The sequence below is a fragment of the Dipodomys ordii genome, unplaced genomic scaffold (assembly GCF_000151885.1).
Source record: "Dipodomys ordii isolate 6190 unplaced genomic scaffold, Dord_2.0 Scaffold76, whole genome shotgun sequence".
Classification (NCBI taxonomy): Eukaryota; Metazoa; Chordata; class Mammalia; order Rodentia; family Heteromyidae; genus Dipodomys; species Dipodomys ordii.
The window spans coordinates 5,424,124-5,442,862 of NW_012267292.1; the positions used below are offsets into that span (position 1 = coordinate 5,424,124).

Here is an 18,739-nt window from a genome sequence, read left to right on the forward strand (position 1 = left end):
GCAAACAGATGTCACCATTGAATGACACTGCCCTCTGACAGGGTATGCACAGCTTGACTAACAGAGGTCTGTCTGGTTCCCTTCCTTCTTACCACTCAGTCAAGACTCATGTTGAACAGAATGTGACCAGGAAATAGGGAAGTCTAACTGTTGACAAGGTAGCACCTGTGCGGTGAGGAGCCAGATGAAGAGTCGGGGCCTGGCCTTGCATCCTGCCTCTGCCAGTTTATGTGAGGTGTTTATGTGAGGTGTTCCTAGGCGAGTGACTTCTGTGTGTCTTAATTTCCTCACTTAAAATTTGGATACCAAGAACATCTTGCAAGAACCTAAACTCATACTTAAGAGATGACTTTTAAATTATGCTGCATTGACTTTTTAAAATCTTTTTTTATAAGACCCCTTTGCACCTTCATATCATCAGCTGTGGCTGATCCATCCTCTTCTTTGATTTATCCAATTCTGGCTTCTTGGGGTTGATGTGACCACTCAGATCCTCCTAGATGGGGGCTGTGCACTCTCTTTCGGTAACTCCTGACTCATAGACTCATGTCTTTTTGCTGTTTCAGGTCATAGATGGTGACTTCTGCTATAGCACTGGCTCAGATGGAGCCTCGCCACTTCTAGGATGATGATCTACCACCTCTGGCTCACTGTTAACATTCTCTTACTGCTGTAGCTCCAGTCTCCTGTCACTCCTCTCACAATTCCTCATGATAGCAGTATCTGATTGAATGGTTGCTTACATAATTGATCCTTTAGTTTGTTTGACTCCTTTAAAAAAAAAAGTGATCTTGCTTTACACCTCATCCTAGTTTCTCATTCCCATTACAAAAAAAATCCCTATCAACCAGTCCACAAGCTCCTGTCCCTCACATGTGCTATTATAAACTCTGGCATCCTGAACCCCTTTCCACTGTCTCCTTACCCATAGATAATACTACCTCTTTATGGGATCACACTCTTTGGTCTTCCCTTCTTCATTTGAATCCACAATGATGTGTTTCCAGTCCCTAAAGTCCCTTAGCCTTTCCTTTAACTCTTTTGGCTAAGCCACAACCCTGGCTAAACCACTCCTCTTCCACTACAGGACAGTCCCTGTTGTAGCTGCACAGAGATAAAGGAAAGCACCCAGCTGTGCTGACCACTCCTGGCCTCCTGATGACCAAGATTTTTTATGTCTTCAGTCCGTAAATATCTCCCAGTAGCTCTAAGGACTTCCATCTATGCCTGCATCCTCTGGTTTCTCTCTCTCTTCATGGCCCATGACCCATGCTAAGAAACCCTTCCCATGGTCTCACTGACACAGTCAAAGCAGCTGTTTCTTCTACCTGGAATGTTTTCCTCACTCATCTGAATGATTTCCTTCCCTCCCTCCCTCCCTCCCTCCCTCCCTCCCTCCCTCCCTCCCTTCCTTCCTTCCTTTCTTCCTTCCAAATGTCATCTTCTCAGTGAGACTCTCTGTCATTATTGTCACAGTTACACCTACTGCTGACATTTTCTACTAGTTTTCTGCCCTCTTTATAATTCTCTAACATACTACATGGTTGTCATTCTAATTTATAGAGTAATACTTGCTTATTATCTCCCCTAGGATATAAGCTCCATGAGGGAGGACTTTAGTATGTCTTTTAGGTTTATCTAATTCCTGGCACAAAGAAGCTGTGCAGGAAATGCTGACTTTATGAAATGATAAAGATGTAAAAATTATTGATTAAATGAAGTAACTAACTCCTGTGCATGCTTATCACTCCAATGATATTCTTCTTTCTCTTCCTCTCTGTTGATCTAGATACTGGATAAACTGCTAGATGGAGACTTGACAAGTGACCCATCTTTCTTTCAGAATGCTACAGGATGTGCTACTTACTATAACCTTTTACAGTGCACGGTAAGGACAAATTTTAGTAACCATAATCACATTTGCTTCAAATTTCTGACAAAACTAAACATCTTCTTATCTGGAATATATTATAGCTGACTACTAGATAAGTATTTCTAAGCTTATTGAATGATTTAGGCTTCTAATTCATGGGATTAGTTTCCCACCAACATTGTATATGTTATAATCCCACCATTGAGAATGTATAATGTCCCCGATGAGTCAAAAGTTTCTGTGTGTGTGTGTGTGTGTGTGTGTGTGTAAATTCTAGTACTGGAACTTGAGCTCAGGGCCACACTTAGCTTGTCTTTTGCTCAAGACTGGTGCTTACTCCTTGAGCCAAATATCCACTTTCAGCTTTTTTCTGGTTATTTGGAAAGAAGAGACTCACAGCCTTTCTCGCCTGGACTGGCTTTGAAATGCAATGCTCATAGCTCAGCCTCCGTAGTAGCTAGGTTTACAGGTGTGAGCTACCAGCACCTGGCAAAAATTTCTCATTAATGCAGTTTGTTTTTTCCCCACCTAGAGTTCATTCCATGGAGGAGACTTTGTGAAGGCTGCCGGCTACAGGCCTGTTTATGAGTGTCTTGAAAATGGCACATTCTTCATTCTGCCCTTCAGATGGCCTGGATAATCAAACCTGCCAAAGCCTTTATGAAAATATTTGCTTTGTTTCACTTTTAACTTAAGATGTTTAGAGCTTTTAGTGCAGCCCTCACTTCAAGCTCTCTGGAATATTAAAGTATTCAAGTAGCTTCTTTTATAAAAGTAGGTCAAAGTTGGCCTCCTTTATGTAGAATTAATCAAATAAGAAAGAAGGATCCAAAGCGGGATTTGGATTCATGTAGTCTTTGTCTAGAGCATATTAACAACCATGCATTCAGCATTATTTATGAACTATTTGTAAATAGAATGCAATGCAAATTCAAGTGGAATTTCCTAGCCCTGTGGGAAAAAAACCATATGGTAGGAAAGAGAAATGAAACTTGTGATTGAAATATTTTTTCTCTACAAAACAATATATTCACAGCAAATATTGCTGGTGAAGCCCAAAACAGTGAAACAGTTATTTTGCCTTTTTATCACTTGAAATTTCCTTAAAGCCATTTACTTGTTTTTCTTTTAGTATAGTGTTTATTACAAATTTATTTGCAGTGTCATTGGGTTTTGTGTATGTGTGTGTATGTGTGTATATATGTGCATGTGTGTGTTATTTTTTTTGTTAGTTTGTTTTTGCCAGTCCTATGGCTTGAACTCAGGGCCTGGATATTGTCCTTAAGATTTTTTGCTCAAGGCTAGCTGTAAACACTTGAGCCACAGGTTCACTTCTGGCTCTTTGGTGCTTAATTAGATGTAAGAGTCTCCTGGACTTTCCTGGCTGGATGTGGTTTGAACCAAAATCCTTAAATCTCAGCCTCCTAAGAAGCTAGGATTACAGGCATGAGCCACCAGATTCCAGCCGAGTGTTACTCTTCCTTAAAAAATAAACATAGATAACTTTTGTTTGTGTCATTCGTGAAATATCATTTGTGTTGTTTGTTTTTCTGCTTATCTATTTTTTAATTATTTATAAATACAATGTATTTTGAGGAACATCACCCCTTTCAGTATTCTCACCCATCCCTTCCCTCGCTCTTCTTAATTTTGTAGGGATATACACTGAATTCTTGACTGCATTCTTCCCTCTTCTCTTCTCCATTCATCTACTTCTTTCCTCTTGACCCCACCCCTACCCTTTTCAAATACTTCCTTCCTGGTGTTTATTTTGTTGAACTTGGATTTTGCCTAAGTAATTAGCACTATTTGAGCTCTCCCTTGAATCTACTATTTTTAAGATATTTGCATATACTTGCATATCCCTTAATGTATTTACTTACAAGTTATTTGTTTGTGTATTTGACATAATCCCCCTTTAACCTATGGTCAGCTGATATTTTTGTGTGTTTTCAATGAACAAGAGGACAAGGAAAATAAATTCTCATCTTTTAATTGGCCACACTCCCCCCACCCTGCCTCTTAGAAAGCACTTGACCTTCCATTCCCAAAGCTACCAAGAAAGAATGACTAATTTGCATAATCTTCACCTCAGTTCCTCCCCCAAATTTGCCTCCAATGCTAACCATAGTTACAGTTCACAAAATATTAGGTCCTGAAAAAAAAATACAAATTGGTTCTTGACTCTAAATAGATTGAATTATCCAGATTCATTTTAGTAAGAAGCTGTCACTTAAGCTATTTCAAAACTACATCTTTAAAATTTCAAGTTTGCTGGCTGGGAAGGTGGCTCAATGGTAGAGCACTTGCCTTGCATGCATGAGGCCCTGGGGTTGATTCCTCAGCACCACATAAGCAGAAAAAAAATAGATGGAAGTGGTGCTGTGGCTCAAGGGGTAGAGCGCTAGCCTTGAGCTGAAGAGCTGAGGGGCAGTGCCCAGTTCCAGAGTTCAGGCCCCATGACCAGACCCCCCAAAAAACAAACAAACAAAAATTTCAAGTTTTCTCTCCTATGTGGTAGTTAGTTCTAAACTATAAACATATATGGAGTCATATGCATACATACACAAGCATATTAACTAATGTATGATCTACACAGGAGAAGGATTCCAACATAAATGCTTCGAACAACAGTTTCACAAAATGAAGACCAGGAAGCTAGAACATTTGTTGTTGGGGCATGAAGTCAAGGGGAGGGAGAAGATGAATGGAGAAGGGAAGTGTAGGTGAATGCAGTCATAATACTCAATGAATGTACATATGTGGAAATTGAACTAGGTAAACTGAGGGAATAGGTGAGGTTGGAGAGATGGGAAAGAACACTGAGATGGGTGACACTGATCAGGAAGCATCCTACTCAAACTGACAGGTTGAATGGAAACTCCTTTGTACAACCACTTAAAGATAATTTACAAATATATTAAAAATGATATTTTAGCAGTTATGCTGTAGCTTGCTTATTGGGTTATATGTTATGAGAGAACCACACATTTTCCCTACATGCTATTCTGACACTAAATTACATTTTCAACTATCTTTCCAGGAACCTGAGGACCATGAGTACTTTGGGAAATTTCTGTCTTTCCCACAAGTGAGAAGAGCCATCCACGTGGGAAACAAGACCTTCAATGATGGCGCTACAGTGGAAAACTACCTGAGGGAAGATACAATGAAATCAGTTAAACCTTGGCTCACTGAAATCATGAATAACTATAAGGTAAGTAATCCACTTCAATTGCTGCTACATAAGAAATCTTGGAACAACCTAGGGTAAAAATGACTTCCTTTTATATGTAATTTCTCCCCTATCTCTTAAAAGGAATCTTTTATTACATTTATAAACACAAGAACAGGCTTGGTTTTTGTTGTTGTTGTTGTTTTGTTTTATTTTTGGCTTTTTCTTTGTGCCAGTAAGTAGGGTTTGAACTCAGGGTCTGGGCACTATCATTTAATCTTTTCACTCAAAGCTGTCATAATTGAGTCATAGCTCTACTTCCAGCTTTTTGGTGGTTAGTTAGAGATAAGAGTCCTACGGATTTTTCTGCCCAGGCTGGCTTTGAACCACAGTACTCAGCTCTACACTTCTTGAGTAGCTAGGATTACAAGTATAAGCCACTAGTACCTGTCTTTATTGACTATTTTAAATTAAAAGTTTTATGGCTTTTCTTTAAATCATTTCCCCCTAATCATTCCTTAAAATTTCTGTTGTACATTCTAGCTCTCATCATTTCTTGAGAAAAAGACTAGCAGAGCAGACAAAACCCCCTGTGTTCTCTTATTGTTTGCTTTATAATGGGAATTACAGTAAGATCAGGGAAAATGAAATCAACTAGCTATTCCCAAAATGTATTTGGCCTAATAATTATGCACATCCACTTTGCTCAGTGATGGACATGTCAGTGTTTGCTGTAAGACAAACACGTGGCTGCACTGTGAGGCTGAAATAATGAATGAAAAAGGTCCCTGCTCTGACCATGTCATGTCAATATTGTGTCATCTGCTTGAGATGATTTGCCTGAAGTTACACACGGCAATGACACCATAAGAAGTAGCCCTGCAGGTCCAGACAAAGGGGCCTAGAACTCATGCTCCACCTCTCAGGGAGGGAGGATACCCAGACCAAGTGACCTGTAGAAAAAATCATCCTATGTGCCTTCTTTATTTGTCCTATACTCTTACTCTCTCGTGTCCCCTCTGATCTTCCAGCCTGTTAACATTCATCCTAGGATGAATATTGGTCTGTGGATCAAGACTGAGGGATCATTTCACTAAGAACAAAGGATTTTGCCAGCTTACTCCATGTATCAGGAAGAGGCAAGGGTAATAGGACGAATAAAAAAAGAAGAGAGCTAATAGTTCCTAAAGTACATTTTTCTGAGTTAGACAAAATCATTCTTTCCCCAGAATACTTCTTACCTATCAGAAATTGTCCTGAATAAGCTGCTTTTGCTAGAACAAGACTCCTTATTGCATTTTTCAGCCTGAGAAATATACATTTCTTTAATGCTTACGTTAAGAAGAGTGACCTTTGGGATCTTTGACCAACTGTACCCTTACTGGGTTGCATTTCAAGATAGTCCAGCACTGGTCTGCCCATGTTTCTGATCCTATCCCTAGTATATACAGAATCTGACATGTAACTACTTTTTTAATAATCTAATGTCAGAAATGCCCTAACTAGATCAGGCCAACATTTCAGTCATCTTGTATTTGGTTCTGCTGGGAAAATATAGTGCTTGCCTGCTATAAGCACTTTCAAAAACATTGCTGCCTGCGTCCTGTATAAGCTGTCTTCTGCCCTTTGTTATATTCATCACAAAGTACTACCATCATGAACTCTCATCTGATACCCATCCTGGCACCCGCTTGGAGCAGATGTCCAGGCTCAATGAATAACTGAAGGAAAAATCAGTGCTATGACAAAAATATATCTAAAAAAATGTGTCCATAATCTGGTAGTATTTATCATCTACCCATTTAAAAAGAGATTACCACTTTGTTTTCAGGCATCAATAATCTGCTATAGTATAACATTAAAGAATTCAGAGTATGGGCTGGGAAGGTGACTCAGTGGTAGAGCGCTTGCCTTGCATGCACAAGGCCTTGGGTTTGAGTCTTCAGCACCACATAAGCAGAAAAAGTCAGAAGTGCCGCTGTGGCACTAGCCTTCAGCTGAAGAGCTGAGAGACAGCATCCAGGCCCAGAGTTCAGGCCCCACAACTGACCAAAAAAAATGCAAAGTAGCTTTTTAAGACAATAGTTTAAATTTTTTATTTAACTTCTATTAGCTTTCTCTTTTTAAATTTTATTTTATTGCAAAGATACTGTACAGAGGGGTTACAGTTACGTGAGTAAGGCAATGACTACATTTCTGGTCAAACATTGTTACCCACTCCTTTGTTTATCTCCTACATTCCTCCCCCATTCCTCCCCCACAAGATGTAAAGTTCATTTCCAACATAGTGTCTTATGAGTATCATTGCTGCATTGGGTCATCCTCTGTCCTTGCTTCAGCATTTTATTATTCCCCTCCCCAAATCAAAGTAGGTTTTTGAGTGGAGGAAGTAATTGTACATTTGTGCATTGTTTGTACAGTGTTTGTACCCTTGGGAGATATATTTCCTGGTTGTACAAATTTCATCAGAATATAATTCCTTTCTTAATCATGTGAGAACAGAGTGGGACAGACAACTTACATAATTGCATAAACCATTCCAATATCCTGATGTGAAATCATTACCATGGACTCTTTGCTGGATTAATGAAAGAAGATATATTGAATAGAATTAAGTTTCAATTTTGATATTTAAACATCTAGCCCTGTTGCTCATGTAACCCAAACCTGCTGTCTTGGTCTGTCAAGGCTGCTATAACAGACTGGATGATTTATAAAGGCAAGACTATGTAAACAAATCAGTAACAAACACTTACTGCTCACAGTTCTGGGGACAGGGAAACCAAGATCAGACAACAGCAGATGTATATTCTAGTGGGGACTTGCTCTCTGCTTCATATTTCCTTCTTGCTATGTTTGCATATGGCAAAAAGAACTGAGACTTTTTTTTTATAAGGGTGAGTCTTAACCTTTTTAATACTATCACAATGGGCATATGGATGTAAGCTTATGGATTTTGGGGTGGACACAAATTTCCGTACTATCGATGTGGTATCCAATGATACCTATCAACATGGATTCCAATGAAATTGTCATGCTTTCTATACGTTTCAACTCTGATTTGTTTCCAGAAAGAGAACAACAGCTTAATGTGAGAAGCCATGTTTGTGAATGCTAACCAAAAAGCATTTGCTGCTAAACCAGAGTGCATATTCCTTGGTCTAGCTGTCAGAGCCCTTTGGGTAGCTATTTGTGTTGGCTTCTCTGTTATTGATGGTGATCCTCCAGTGTATATAATGGAATAAGAACCACATAGGTTGCCTTAAGATATCAGTACCCTTAAAGCTATTATATAAGACTCGGTTCTAATTTATCATAGAAAGTAGCCTACCTGTTTCTATTTATAAAAACAGAAGTCTTTTTTCCAGCTGTAGATTCATTGACTCCACTGTGGAGCATCTCTCATAGCACAAGTGCCTTTGCTAGGGTCTGGAATTGTGTCCATGTAGTTCTGCATAAACAACTACATGAAAACATAATCAAGCTCTTGTAATGGCCCACAGGGAATGCATAGTCAAAGTCATTTTCTTTTTAGTGATTTCAGATGTTTGGAATATCGCCTTGGTAATTTCCAAAATAACTAGCATGAGAAGAAAATCTGTTGGGCTATTTGACTTGTTCATGATTGAACCAGGTCAAATTATTATCAAGACTTTTAGGAGCCATCTAGAAAAGGAGGATGGTAGTCTCACATTTGGACTCTGAGTTCTGATTCCACCACTCACTCACTGTGGCCCTTTGGAGAGGATACTTAGACTTCTGTGTTCCTGTTTCCTGTTGTTTAAAATGGGAGGAAAAAATAGCACTTTGTTGTCAATGATTTCAAGGTTCAAATGAAATTACATAAGTCTGATTAAAATACAATATATGTATGTGTGCATTAATCACAGTGAAAATCCCTTGTACAATTCACATACATTGAAGTAGTATGTGTACGACATTATGTGCTGTATACGTGAATGACAGCTTCTGTTGTGGTACCAGTGGAAGGGGAAGGAAGATGAAAAGAGACAGTGAAGGAGAGGGAATACAGTTGAAGTACTTTATATACATGTTTCAAAATGGAGCAATGAAACTTGTCAAAACTGTTTTCAGAAGAAGATGAGAAACAGTGATAGAGGGGAGTGAAACTGGACCAGGCTACATTGTATGCATGTTTGGAAATATGTACCCCCCCTTGTACAACTAATATATGCTAATATATGAATTCCAATCAGGGTACATTGTATGCATGTATGAAAATATCACAATGGAACTCCTTTGTACAACTAATATATGCTAATAAAAATATTTTAAAATGTAGTGCCTGATGGCTAGAGAGTTTCTAAGTTAAACCTATTACCAAGAATGTGCCACAAGATTCAGCAAAATTCTCTCAGAGCCTGTTACATATAAAGTTACACAAGAAACCCTGCATAACATAAAAATAAAAAGCCTTGACAGACTTCCATTTCCTATCTGTTTATAAAGAACATAGAAGGCACCGTTCTGTGCTAACAGTAAAAAGCTGAACAAACAAGTCTTAACTTTGTGAGAAAAAAAATGAGGCCTAGAGCAAGCCGCTGACACCACCTTCCCCCCATGTCTGCCCCTCCCCCACCCCTCTGGAGAGACAGAGAGAGGAGTGTACAGAGACAAGACTCATAATGGAAACTCAGGAGGAGGAACCTCACAGACTCAATACGGAGAACACCACAACTGCAACCAATGAGTTACCAGAGGCCCCATGTGGACCAGTCTGAGAGATGAATATTCAGAGGGACCCAGACATGGGTGAAACACTTCACTTTTCATAGCTTTTCTCCTGCAAGAGCTGAAACTGATTCTCACAGTAAATATTGAAGGAAAAGCTTCCTGATGCTTTTGTCAAGGGGAGGGGAGAAGTAAACCTTTTGAAATCTGCCAGAGCACTTCTGAACAGGGCCTGCTCTCAGGAGAAACTATTTTACCAGAGCCTAATCTGCAGGAGTTACAACCTGTGAAACTAACTTGGAGAGGGGCAATACAGATACCCCTCTACTTGCAGTAGGGTTATATCTCAATAACCTCAAGCTAGTTGAAGATAACATTACTTGAAAGTGCATGCAATAAGATCTGTCAAACAGGAACTATAGCTTAGCCTCACCTACTTTAAGCGTACTTCTGTGTATAGTTGGGAATAATCATATTACAAAAGGCCTATGATTGAACACCGTATCCAAAGTCCCTGTCATGTTGTCCTCTGTTGAATGTCAGTTTACCCTCATAGCTGTGTGGTTGACTGGGAGCTACAGATCACTGTCACTGCCCAGCATTGCAAGAGAGCCTTACAGTATATATGGCTAATCTGGGAAAAGGTCCAAATCTAAGAAATGAATATAACTTCTGTTGAATGTATATCAATGTCAGACCACCGGAAAGTTCAAGATAATAAGTCAAACTCTCATATGCCAAGAATCATATTTACCCTACTCCAGCCCCATCTAGCTATCTTGTTCGACCCAGGTGTGGTCGAGTCAACTGAGAAGCGTTGCTGAAAGTTCCATTCAAGACACAGGCTTTTAAAAGATTGAGACCCAATGATAGGAGTGTGGAACATATCCACATTGCTAAAGTCCTGTTCACTGATGCTTTCTTAGCCATTACATGATGCATACCTTTCAACACAAATTAAGAAGCATATCAAAAGATAAAAGAAAGTTTAAAGGGACTGAACAAACAGTAAAACCAGAAAAAGATATGTTGAAATGAACACGCAAGGATTTTTTAAATTATGCTAAGAATTTTAATAGAGAAAGTTGACAAAATTCCAAAACAGGTGGATATTTAGACAAAGACATGGAAATTCCAAGAAAGAATTTTTAAAAAGCTTGCTTTTAGTATCATGCCTAAAAAAACAACACTTAACCCAAAGAAACAAAGATTTAGTCCTAGTTTTTTTTCAAGAGTCATATAGTTTTAAATCTTCCTCTTTCCCAATGATAACTAATAAACTACAGCCCTTGAGCTAGATGAAATACAGAAATACTCTTAGAAGTACAGTGTTGAGTAAACAAAGCTGTCTGAAAGGGACAAACAGAATCATGCATGAAAACAAGCAAAAATAAAGCATGTTATTTGGAGATATATACAAACACACAGGTTAAACTGTCTTTTTTCCAGAGCAAGGAAATTCTAAATCTAAACTCTTGAACTGTGGCTATCTCTGTTATCTCTGTGGAGAAAACATGAAGTTAGGACCTAGAAGAAGTACCTGGGGCAGATTCAGTGGTACTGATACCATACTGGTTCTTAAGACTGATGGTGCATTGGTGGTTGTGTTTTTTATTATTCTTCCCAAACTTGTAGATATATGCCACAATATATTCTTTGGCCAATAAGAGATAGAATAAAAATGTAAAGAAGGAAAGTTGTGATTAGTACTATATAAAATTTATTTGACTATATCGTAAGTAAATAGACTGCTTAGAATGACAATGTTTTGAAATCTCTCAATCTGCTCCAATTTATTGTGAGGTGTTGTGGTGGAGGCAAAAACTCCAATCCATTCTTACAGAGACTCCCACTAATTTTCCCCACTGCTAGAAAATGATCACATGATCCAAATTAGCAGGTAACGGAAGTCATCTTTAGCACCTGGGGCCGCATGTCAATACTGGGCACTTGATCACCTCGCAAATCATTTTTTATTACATCTTCCAGAACCGTATTCTATTACAGCTCTGGGGTAGCAGTGTTGAAATGCATTCAGTGTCAGAACTTAAGCATTTCAGAACTTATAATCTCTGTTATTTCTTAATCTGTTGAAATTATGCAGTATCTCATAGAAAATAAGCATTATAAGGGCAGCAGTCTTGCCTGTTTGGGTTTCCTTATATATCCAGGAACTGGTGCAGGCTCTGGTATGTAGTAGACACTCCAAGACCTTTAGTATATAGAAAGCGAGTTGTCATGGGAACAAAGGAAGTGATAAAAGGCTTACCAGAGAACAAATGCCACTTAATGCATTTTCCTTCCTTTAAACTTCCCTTTTCCTATTATTCTAAATCTGTATTTCCACACAGCTGTTGTTGTCTGGCTGCCTTTGCATTAGAAGCACCTGATGAAATTTAAAATGCCTACTCCTGGCCCATCTTCTAAAGGTGCTGATTTAATTTCCTACTGTAGCAACTAGCACATAGTAGTTTATAATAAGTTTGAAAGAAAGGAAATAAAAATTGCCTAACAGGAAAAACACAAATGACCTGTGTACAATAAACTTGTATCTAGTTATTATAATAAGTACAAGTAATTTGCCACCATGGATTATGTTTCTGCTTATCGCATAATTGAAAACATCATCAAATACCAACACTCTCATATGTTGACCATAAGATGAATCTTGAATTTAAAAATAGTAGGATCTGGTGGAAGGTGGATAATACATCTGTAGAATCTTGAAAATATGACATATACCATTCAAGAGCTATTGGTTTTGAAGTCTTGCCCCTTTGTAGAAGTCCCTTGGTCCTTAGTCTTTTGCAATAAAGTGTCTTTGTTCTGTTTTCTTTAAAGATTCTGAAAAAGTTTCAGCTTCTCTCTCTCTCTCTCTAGTAGTACTTCTGGTTCTGTTTCTAGGTTAAAATATGTACATTTATGTGTATATACATATACATGTACGTGTGCAAAGGAGTTACTATACAACAAATCAGTTTATGAATAGAATGCAACTTCATCAATGTCACCCCTTCCATCATTCTTTCCCATCCCTCCCAACCCTAGCTCTCCCCTCAATTTTCTTAATTTTGTAGGATATGCATTGAATTTTATGACTGTATTCACCCCATCCCCAACTTCTGCTTTCCATTTACCTACCCCCTTCTATTTGACCCCATCCCCCAAATTTTGAGTACCCATTTCCCCTAATCATTTTGTTGTACTGTGAGTTAGCCTTTCTTAAAAAATGCACCATTTGAATTCTCCCATGAAAATATCATATTTTGGTAAATTATGCTTGTATACATTTGCATATAGCACCATTCTTCCTAATGGATGAATAAAATTCCATTGAGGATATATATATATATATTTATATATCACATTTTCTTTTTCTATTGGTCTCTTGAGGAAATTCTTCGCTGTTTCTGTACCATGGCTATGGTGAATAGTGCTTTAATGAATGTGGTAGTGCAGATGGCTTTACTGAATCCTAATTTGTAATCTTCTGGGAAAATGCTCAAGAGTGATATTGCTGAGTAATAGGATAATTCTATTTAGTTTTCAGAGGAACCTCCATTCTGCTTTCCAGCCTGGTTGAACAAGTTTATTTTCTTCCCAACAGTGTTTTAGGGTTCCTTTTACCCCTCTTCCCCTCTTCCCCACACCCATTCCAGCATCTGTTTTTGTTTTTATTCTTGATGATAGCTATTCTAACTGGGGTGAGATAGAATCTCAGTGTTGTTTTGATTTTCATTTCCTTATGGCCTGAGATGTTGAGCATTTCTTCATGTGTCTGCTGGCCATTTTTCTTTTTCTTCTAAGAAGCCTTTATTTAGTTGGTTTGCCCATTTATTAATTGCATTGCTGATTCTTTGAGGGTTTACTTTCTTAAATTCTCTTATATTCAAGATATCAGACCATTTTCTAATGCATTGCTATCAAAGATCTTCTCCCATTCAGTAAGCTGTCTTTTTATCTTAACTACATCCTTTGCCATAGAGAAACTTCTTAGTTTGATGCAATCTCACTTGCCACTTCTTTCCTTGTTTTGCTGAGCCCTTGGAACTTTACTGAGAAAGTTCCCATCTGTGCATTTTGTGCATATTATATGAAATCATTATTTCAATATTAGTTCTGTGCACAAAGGTTCCTGAGATCCAAATCTATGCACTGTGCTTGGACTTGAGGCTTCTCCCTCTTACTGACTTCTCTGGGAGGCCAGTGAAGTTTTACAAGTTTTATTTCCAAATGCCAATCTTGTGCTTTTAAAAGTTAAGTACCCTTGGGGAAAGGTTTAATATGCTGTGTTTAAAAAGTTCACCTAGTCAGGAAATTGTAAATATATAGTTACATTTCCCTATCATTTATCATTCTACAGATCATTAAATTTCACCTGATTGCATCTTCACATGTAAGAATATTCATGTTTCTCAATTCTGCTACCAGACTGAAATCTCAGTGCTCAGGCCATTAGAATTTTATGTACCTATCTTAGGCTTTGTCTAGAAATGGGTAGTTTCCTAATTAATGAATATGATATAGAAGTCTTGAAGGTGAATATATCTAGAAAGTCTCACTTATTTTAGCCATCTTTCTAATTGCTTGTGGCAATTTCCCTAAGAAAATTTTCTGGTGGCAAAATGTCAGTGGTATCAGCAGCCAGGAGACTAGATTTGATTTCTAGCTTACCAAGAAAATTTTCACATTTCAATCAGGCTAATTCTCTAGGTGGATCAAATGTTCCTTCAAACCATAATGGAAAAACTCAGACTTTGTTGACCCTAAGCTTATGTGATCACTTTCTTCCAAGTCCTTTGAAGCCAGTGAAGGTAATACCAGTGTTGTTCCCTGAGAATTTCCCTCTCCCTTGGAGGAGGAAGTAGCTCCCAGCAAAGCATGACTAAGGAAAGTTGTCCTGGGGCATTTGTTTTTTTGTAATTATAGCCTATAGTCAAGCAACTGACACAACTACAAACAAAAATAATGCATATTGGAACATCAATTTATACTGTCAGAGAGTTTCATGTGAACTCATTTTACCTGTTTTGATTATATTCTAAATGCAAGAGTAGAAGTTACTTATTTTTAGGATGTTTTAACATATATTTACCTTTAAGCATTTCAATACATAAAGGGAACAGAATTCCCATAAATCATGAAACAATGATTGATGAAATCAATTTAGTCACCATGCTTTGGAGCCATCTTTCCCTGTCCACTATTTAACTGTATGTTGGATGACATGTTGAAAATGAAAGCCTGTGTGTGTGTGTGTGTGTGTGTGTGTGTGTGTGTTTTCTCTTCTTTCATTAAATTATTCTAGAATATATTCTAGCCCATGACTTGTTTCATTTTCAGTTGCTCAATGTATACTATCATCATTTTGCCAAAGCTTGATTTTGTTGTTTGGAGAATATCTCATGTTCAAAACATTGAAAAGTATGTTATGACAGATAGAAATAGGAAAAGTAGAATGTGATCTGGAGTCTCCCATGGATGGCAGGGTGAGTGGCTTGGAGGAAAAAATAAGTGACAGTACCATTTGTATGACCGATTCCAGGACACTAGCAATCAGTAATCTAAAAGATGAACATTTCTATTCGGTTGCAATGAATCCACCTGCTGTGAAGCACAGGCAGGTGCGGCTGTTGACACTACTGTGAGGAGATAAATTAGGAAAGGTTGGAAGGAATATTCCTTTCTGGTATTCATGGTATTTGTTGTGATACTTATCACCACAGTCTAGAAGTGAGTCAGTCTTTATTCACTGTGTCATAATGCAACGGGAGAAAATACAAGATGATGACACAGATGCTCTGAGGGACTAGATTACTGTGGACCAGTGCTCTCCAAAGCAGTCTGTGGCTACCACCCTCTATTGGGCTATGGAAGAATACAGTAACAAAAATTTTATTTATATATAAAAAGAAAAGCCTTAGACTGGGCACAGTATGCTGATTTAATCTGCAGGTTAGATGGCCACAGATTAGGTGATAGGGTCAGAATGCAAAGCTAGTATTCTGGCTTTTGCTTTTATTTCCATTTTCTAATCATTGCCAATACCACCAACACCACTATCATCCTTTAATTTGCTTACCTTTCAATCTGACTCTTAGTGCTATGCCATTTCCATGATGGTTTTCTCTTCTATTGAGAACAAATGACTTCTTTCAGAGGCAGTGGACTCCTGTCTGTTAGTCAAAACGAGGAAAGTGTAGTTGGGCACCTGTGACTCATACCTGTATTCCTAGCTACTCAGGAGGCTGAAATCTGAGGATCACTGTTTCAAGCCAGAAAGGCAGGAAAGTCTGTAAGACTCCTAGCTTCAATTAACCAGCAAAACAAAACAAAACACAAACAAAACCCAGCAACAACAAAAAAAACAGAAATGGAGCTGTGGCTCAAGTGGTGGAGGACTAGACTTGAGCAAAAAAGTCTAAGGGACAATGCTCAAACCCTGAGTTTAGCCCTTGTTTTGGCATGCATGTGTGTGCAGTGCACACACACACGCACACACACACACACACACACACCCTTACACCAAGGAGTTACAGTGTAAGAAAAACATAATCACAACCTCCGTACATTTTCCTAGGGATTCTCATCATTAGATTTTTCCATATATTGTGGAAATTGTCAAACCACATCCCCATCATAGATCACTCTGTACCATCTACTCTTTTATTATTATTATTGCTTCTAATTGTCGCTGGAGAGCAGTCAACACAGAGGCACAAGATTCCTGTGCAACACCTGACTAAATGAAATACAACCTTCAGCTAAGCTTTCAGAAAGAAGAGTTGCAAACAGGTGTCTCTAAACTTCCTGTCTCCCTGGGCTCTTGCCACTCTGCCTATTCAGTGTTTCTTCCTGACAGTCCCCATATTTATTACAGCGATTTGTACCTCTTGGACCTGTTTGACATTTTCTAGACAGAGTGAGGAAAGGGATGCTTTATTCTCCAAACAGGGGAGAGTTGTATTTGGGAAGGGAAGAAAATGAACCCAAACTCCCTCATTGCTAGCTAATGGGAAGGCTTTAGTGAATGCAGCCATTGAAAGCAAGGAGTAGAGAATCTTGCACCTGACTGATACCACATTTTCCTATGTAGATAAGAATATAAAAAGCACAGAATCAGTGATATTTTTTCTCCTCTGTTTTTTTCTTTCTTTAACTTGGTAAGATAAAGCCATCTGTGCAACCAGTTGACTTTTATGCCTTCTTTTATGAGATCAACCTGGTTGGAAAGCTTTCTTTACCTTCACTACGCTCTTGGGTGAGAACCAGGTGATTGATAGCAACAGACCGGAATCAGACACTTTGGTTAAGTGCTGACTTGTAAGAGAAAGACAAAGTAATCTGAAAGGCAAGTATTCTGTGAGCAAAGAGGACACCAGTGGACCAGTGAGAATACATGGTAGACTGGATCCTACTGAATCTTCACTCACAGAACACTTTGACTTCCTTTGCTTCTGTCCCTTTTCTTTTTTGAGCACCTTTGTTGGTGGCTTAGTGTGTTTTTTACAACAAGGATCTCCTGCTCTCTGTTGGCATTTGGGGTCATTCTAGTTGGGGAGGGTCATCTTCCGTCTCCATATTACATGATTGGCACCGTGCTTGTCATCTCCAATAATTCTTAGCGAGTCCACTCAATTGCTTTGCCCGTTGTTATGTGTTTTTAAGTTAAGGGATGTTGATAGGTATAAAGGAGTAGGAATTGGCAGGAGGAGTTGCTGATGGGAGGGATTCCCCAAGCAACCATCAACTCTTCTGCAGTGGCAAATGTTGAATGAGTGCCTGCCGCTTCTCCACAGTGACATGATCCCAGTCGCTTTAATCTAGCTTTATGACCTGCAGACTAATGTACTACAAGTAGCTGCCCTCGCTTGTCACCTCTGCCATATGGCAATTGTGGACAAAGGGACCAGTTCTTTCCAGGATAAACTAGACCCAAGGCTATCCAGCAGAAATTTAATACAAGCCAAATATCTAAGTTTACACTTTCTAAATATATATTAAAAGTATAAAGGCAACAGGTAAAATCAATGTTTTAAGTATATATGTATACATGTGAACATATATGTATATGTATGTATGTATATATATGTGTGTGTGTTATATCAGTTTACAATTAATACTAGGAAATTGTAGAGATACTTTTTACTCTTTACTTTGTATTGCTTAAAACCCAGAAGGGTCAAGAAGTAGAGCTAAAGACCTCCTAGAATGGGCCTCCCAAACTTATATATAACTATAGGAATAATATTATTGGGCATCATTATTTAGTCATACTAACTGTGCTTTTCCTGGTAGTTGAACTTTTCTTAAGATCTCTGACTTGGAGTGATGTCATTGGATTGGATCCTTTTCAAGTTGGCTTAGTTTCTTGTTTCCCTCTAAAAGCAACTAAGTTATTTAGCATGAAGTTGCACAACGCAGCATTTTTTTTGGCCAAAAGACATCATTTACACAAACATTGGACACTCAACTTTGTTACACCACTCTTATTTTTCTTTATTCATGTTAGTAAAAAATCTAGGAGGAGAAGGCAGACACCTGGGAGTATTTCTTCTCACTCCACTTCTCTTTTGTCTTTCTTTTTGCTTGGAGGGCAAAATATGACTTTCAAAGAACAACTTGGTCGTAGGAGTGACTACTGTTTCTTTCAACAATTGCATTTCTTTTCTACCCTACTCTTTTTGAGGCAACTTTGAGAACTCAGGTTACCTGGGTATTTTTTCGCCAAGTCTTTGCAAAATCACCAGGAAGAAGGAGGGTCAAAAGTGTGAGCCACAGTATAACCCCTGCTTTCTCTATATTTGATGTCGGTATAATTTGTGGAGGGGAAGGGGAAAAACAAATCGTTTAAATAGGAATACAGGTAGACCCATTGCAACAATGAGATGTACAAGTCGTTATGTCGAAAACGAACTTTATAACTTCGGTGGGTGGAGGGAGGATTGGGTGAGGGGTGGGGGGAGGATGGGAAGGGATGGGAAGGGGAAACAAAGGAG

General features: G+C 38.5%; 1 protein-coding gene across 1 annotated transcript in view; it reads left to right on the top strand.

Annotated features, from left to right (window-relative positions):
• Cpvl (carboxypeptidase, vitellogenic-like) overlaps nt 1-18,739 on the top strand; it is a 117,379-nt gene that overhangs the window by 58,118 nt on the left and 40,522 nt on the right. The window contains exons 9-10 of the mRNA XM_013024387.1: nt 1,790-1,888; nt 4,917-5,090. Coding sequence (XP_012879841.1) covers nt 1,790-1,888; nt 4,917-5,090 — 273 coding nt within the window. The remainder of the gene's footprint in view (nt 1-1,789; nt 1,889-4,916; nt 5,091-18,739) is intronic.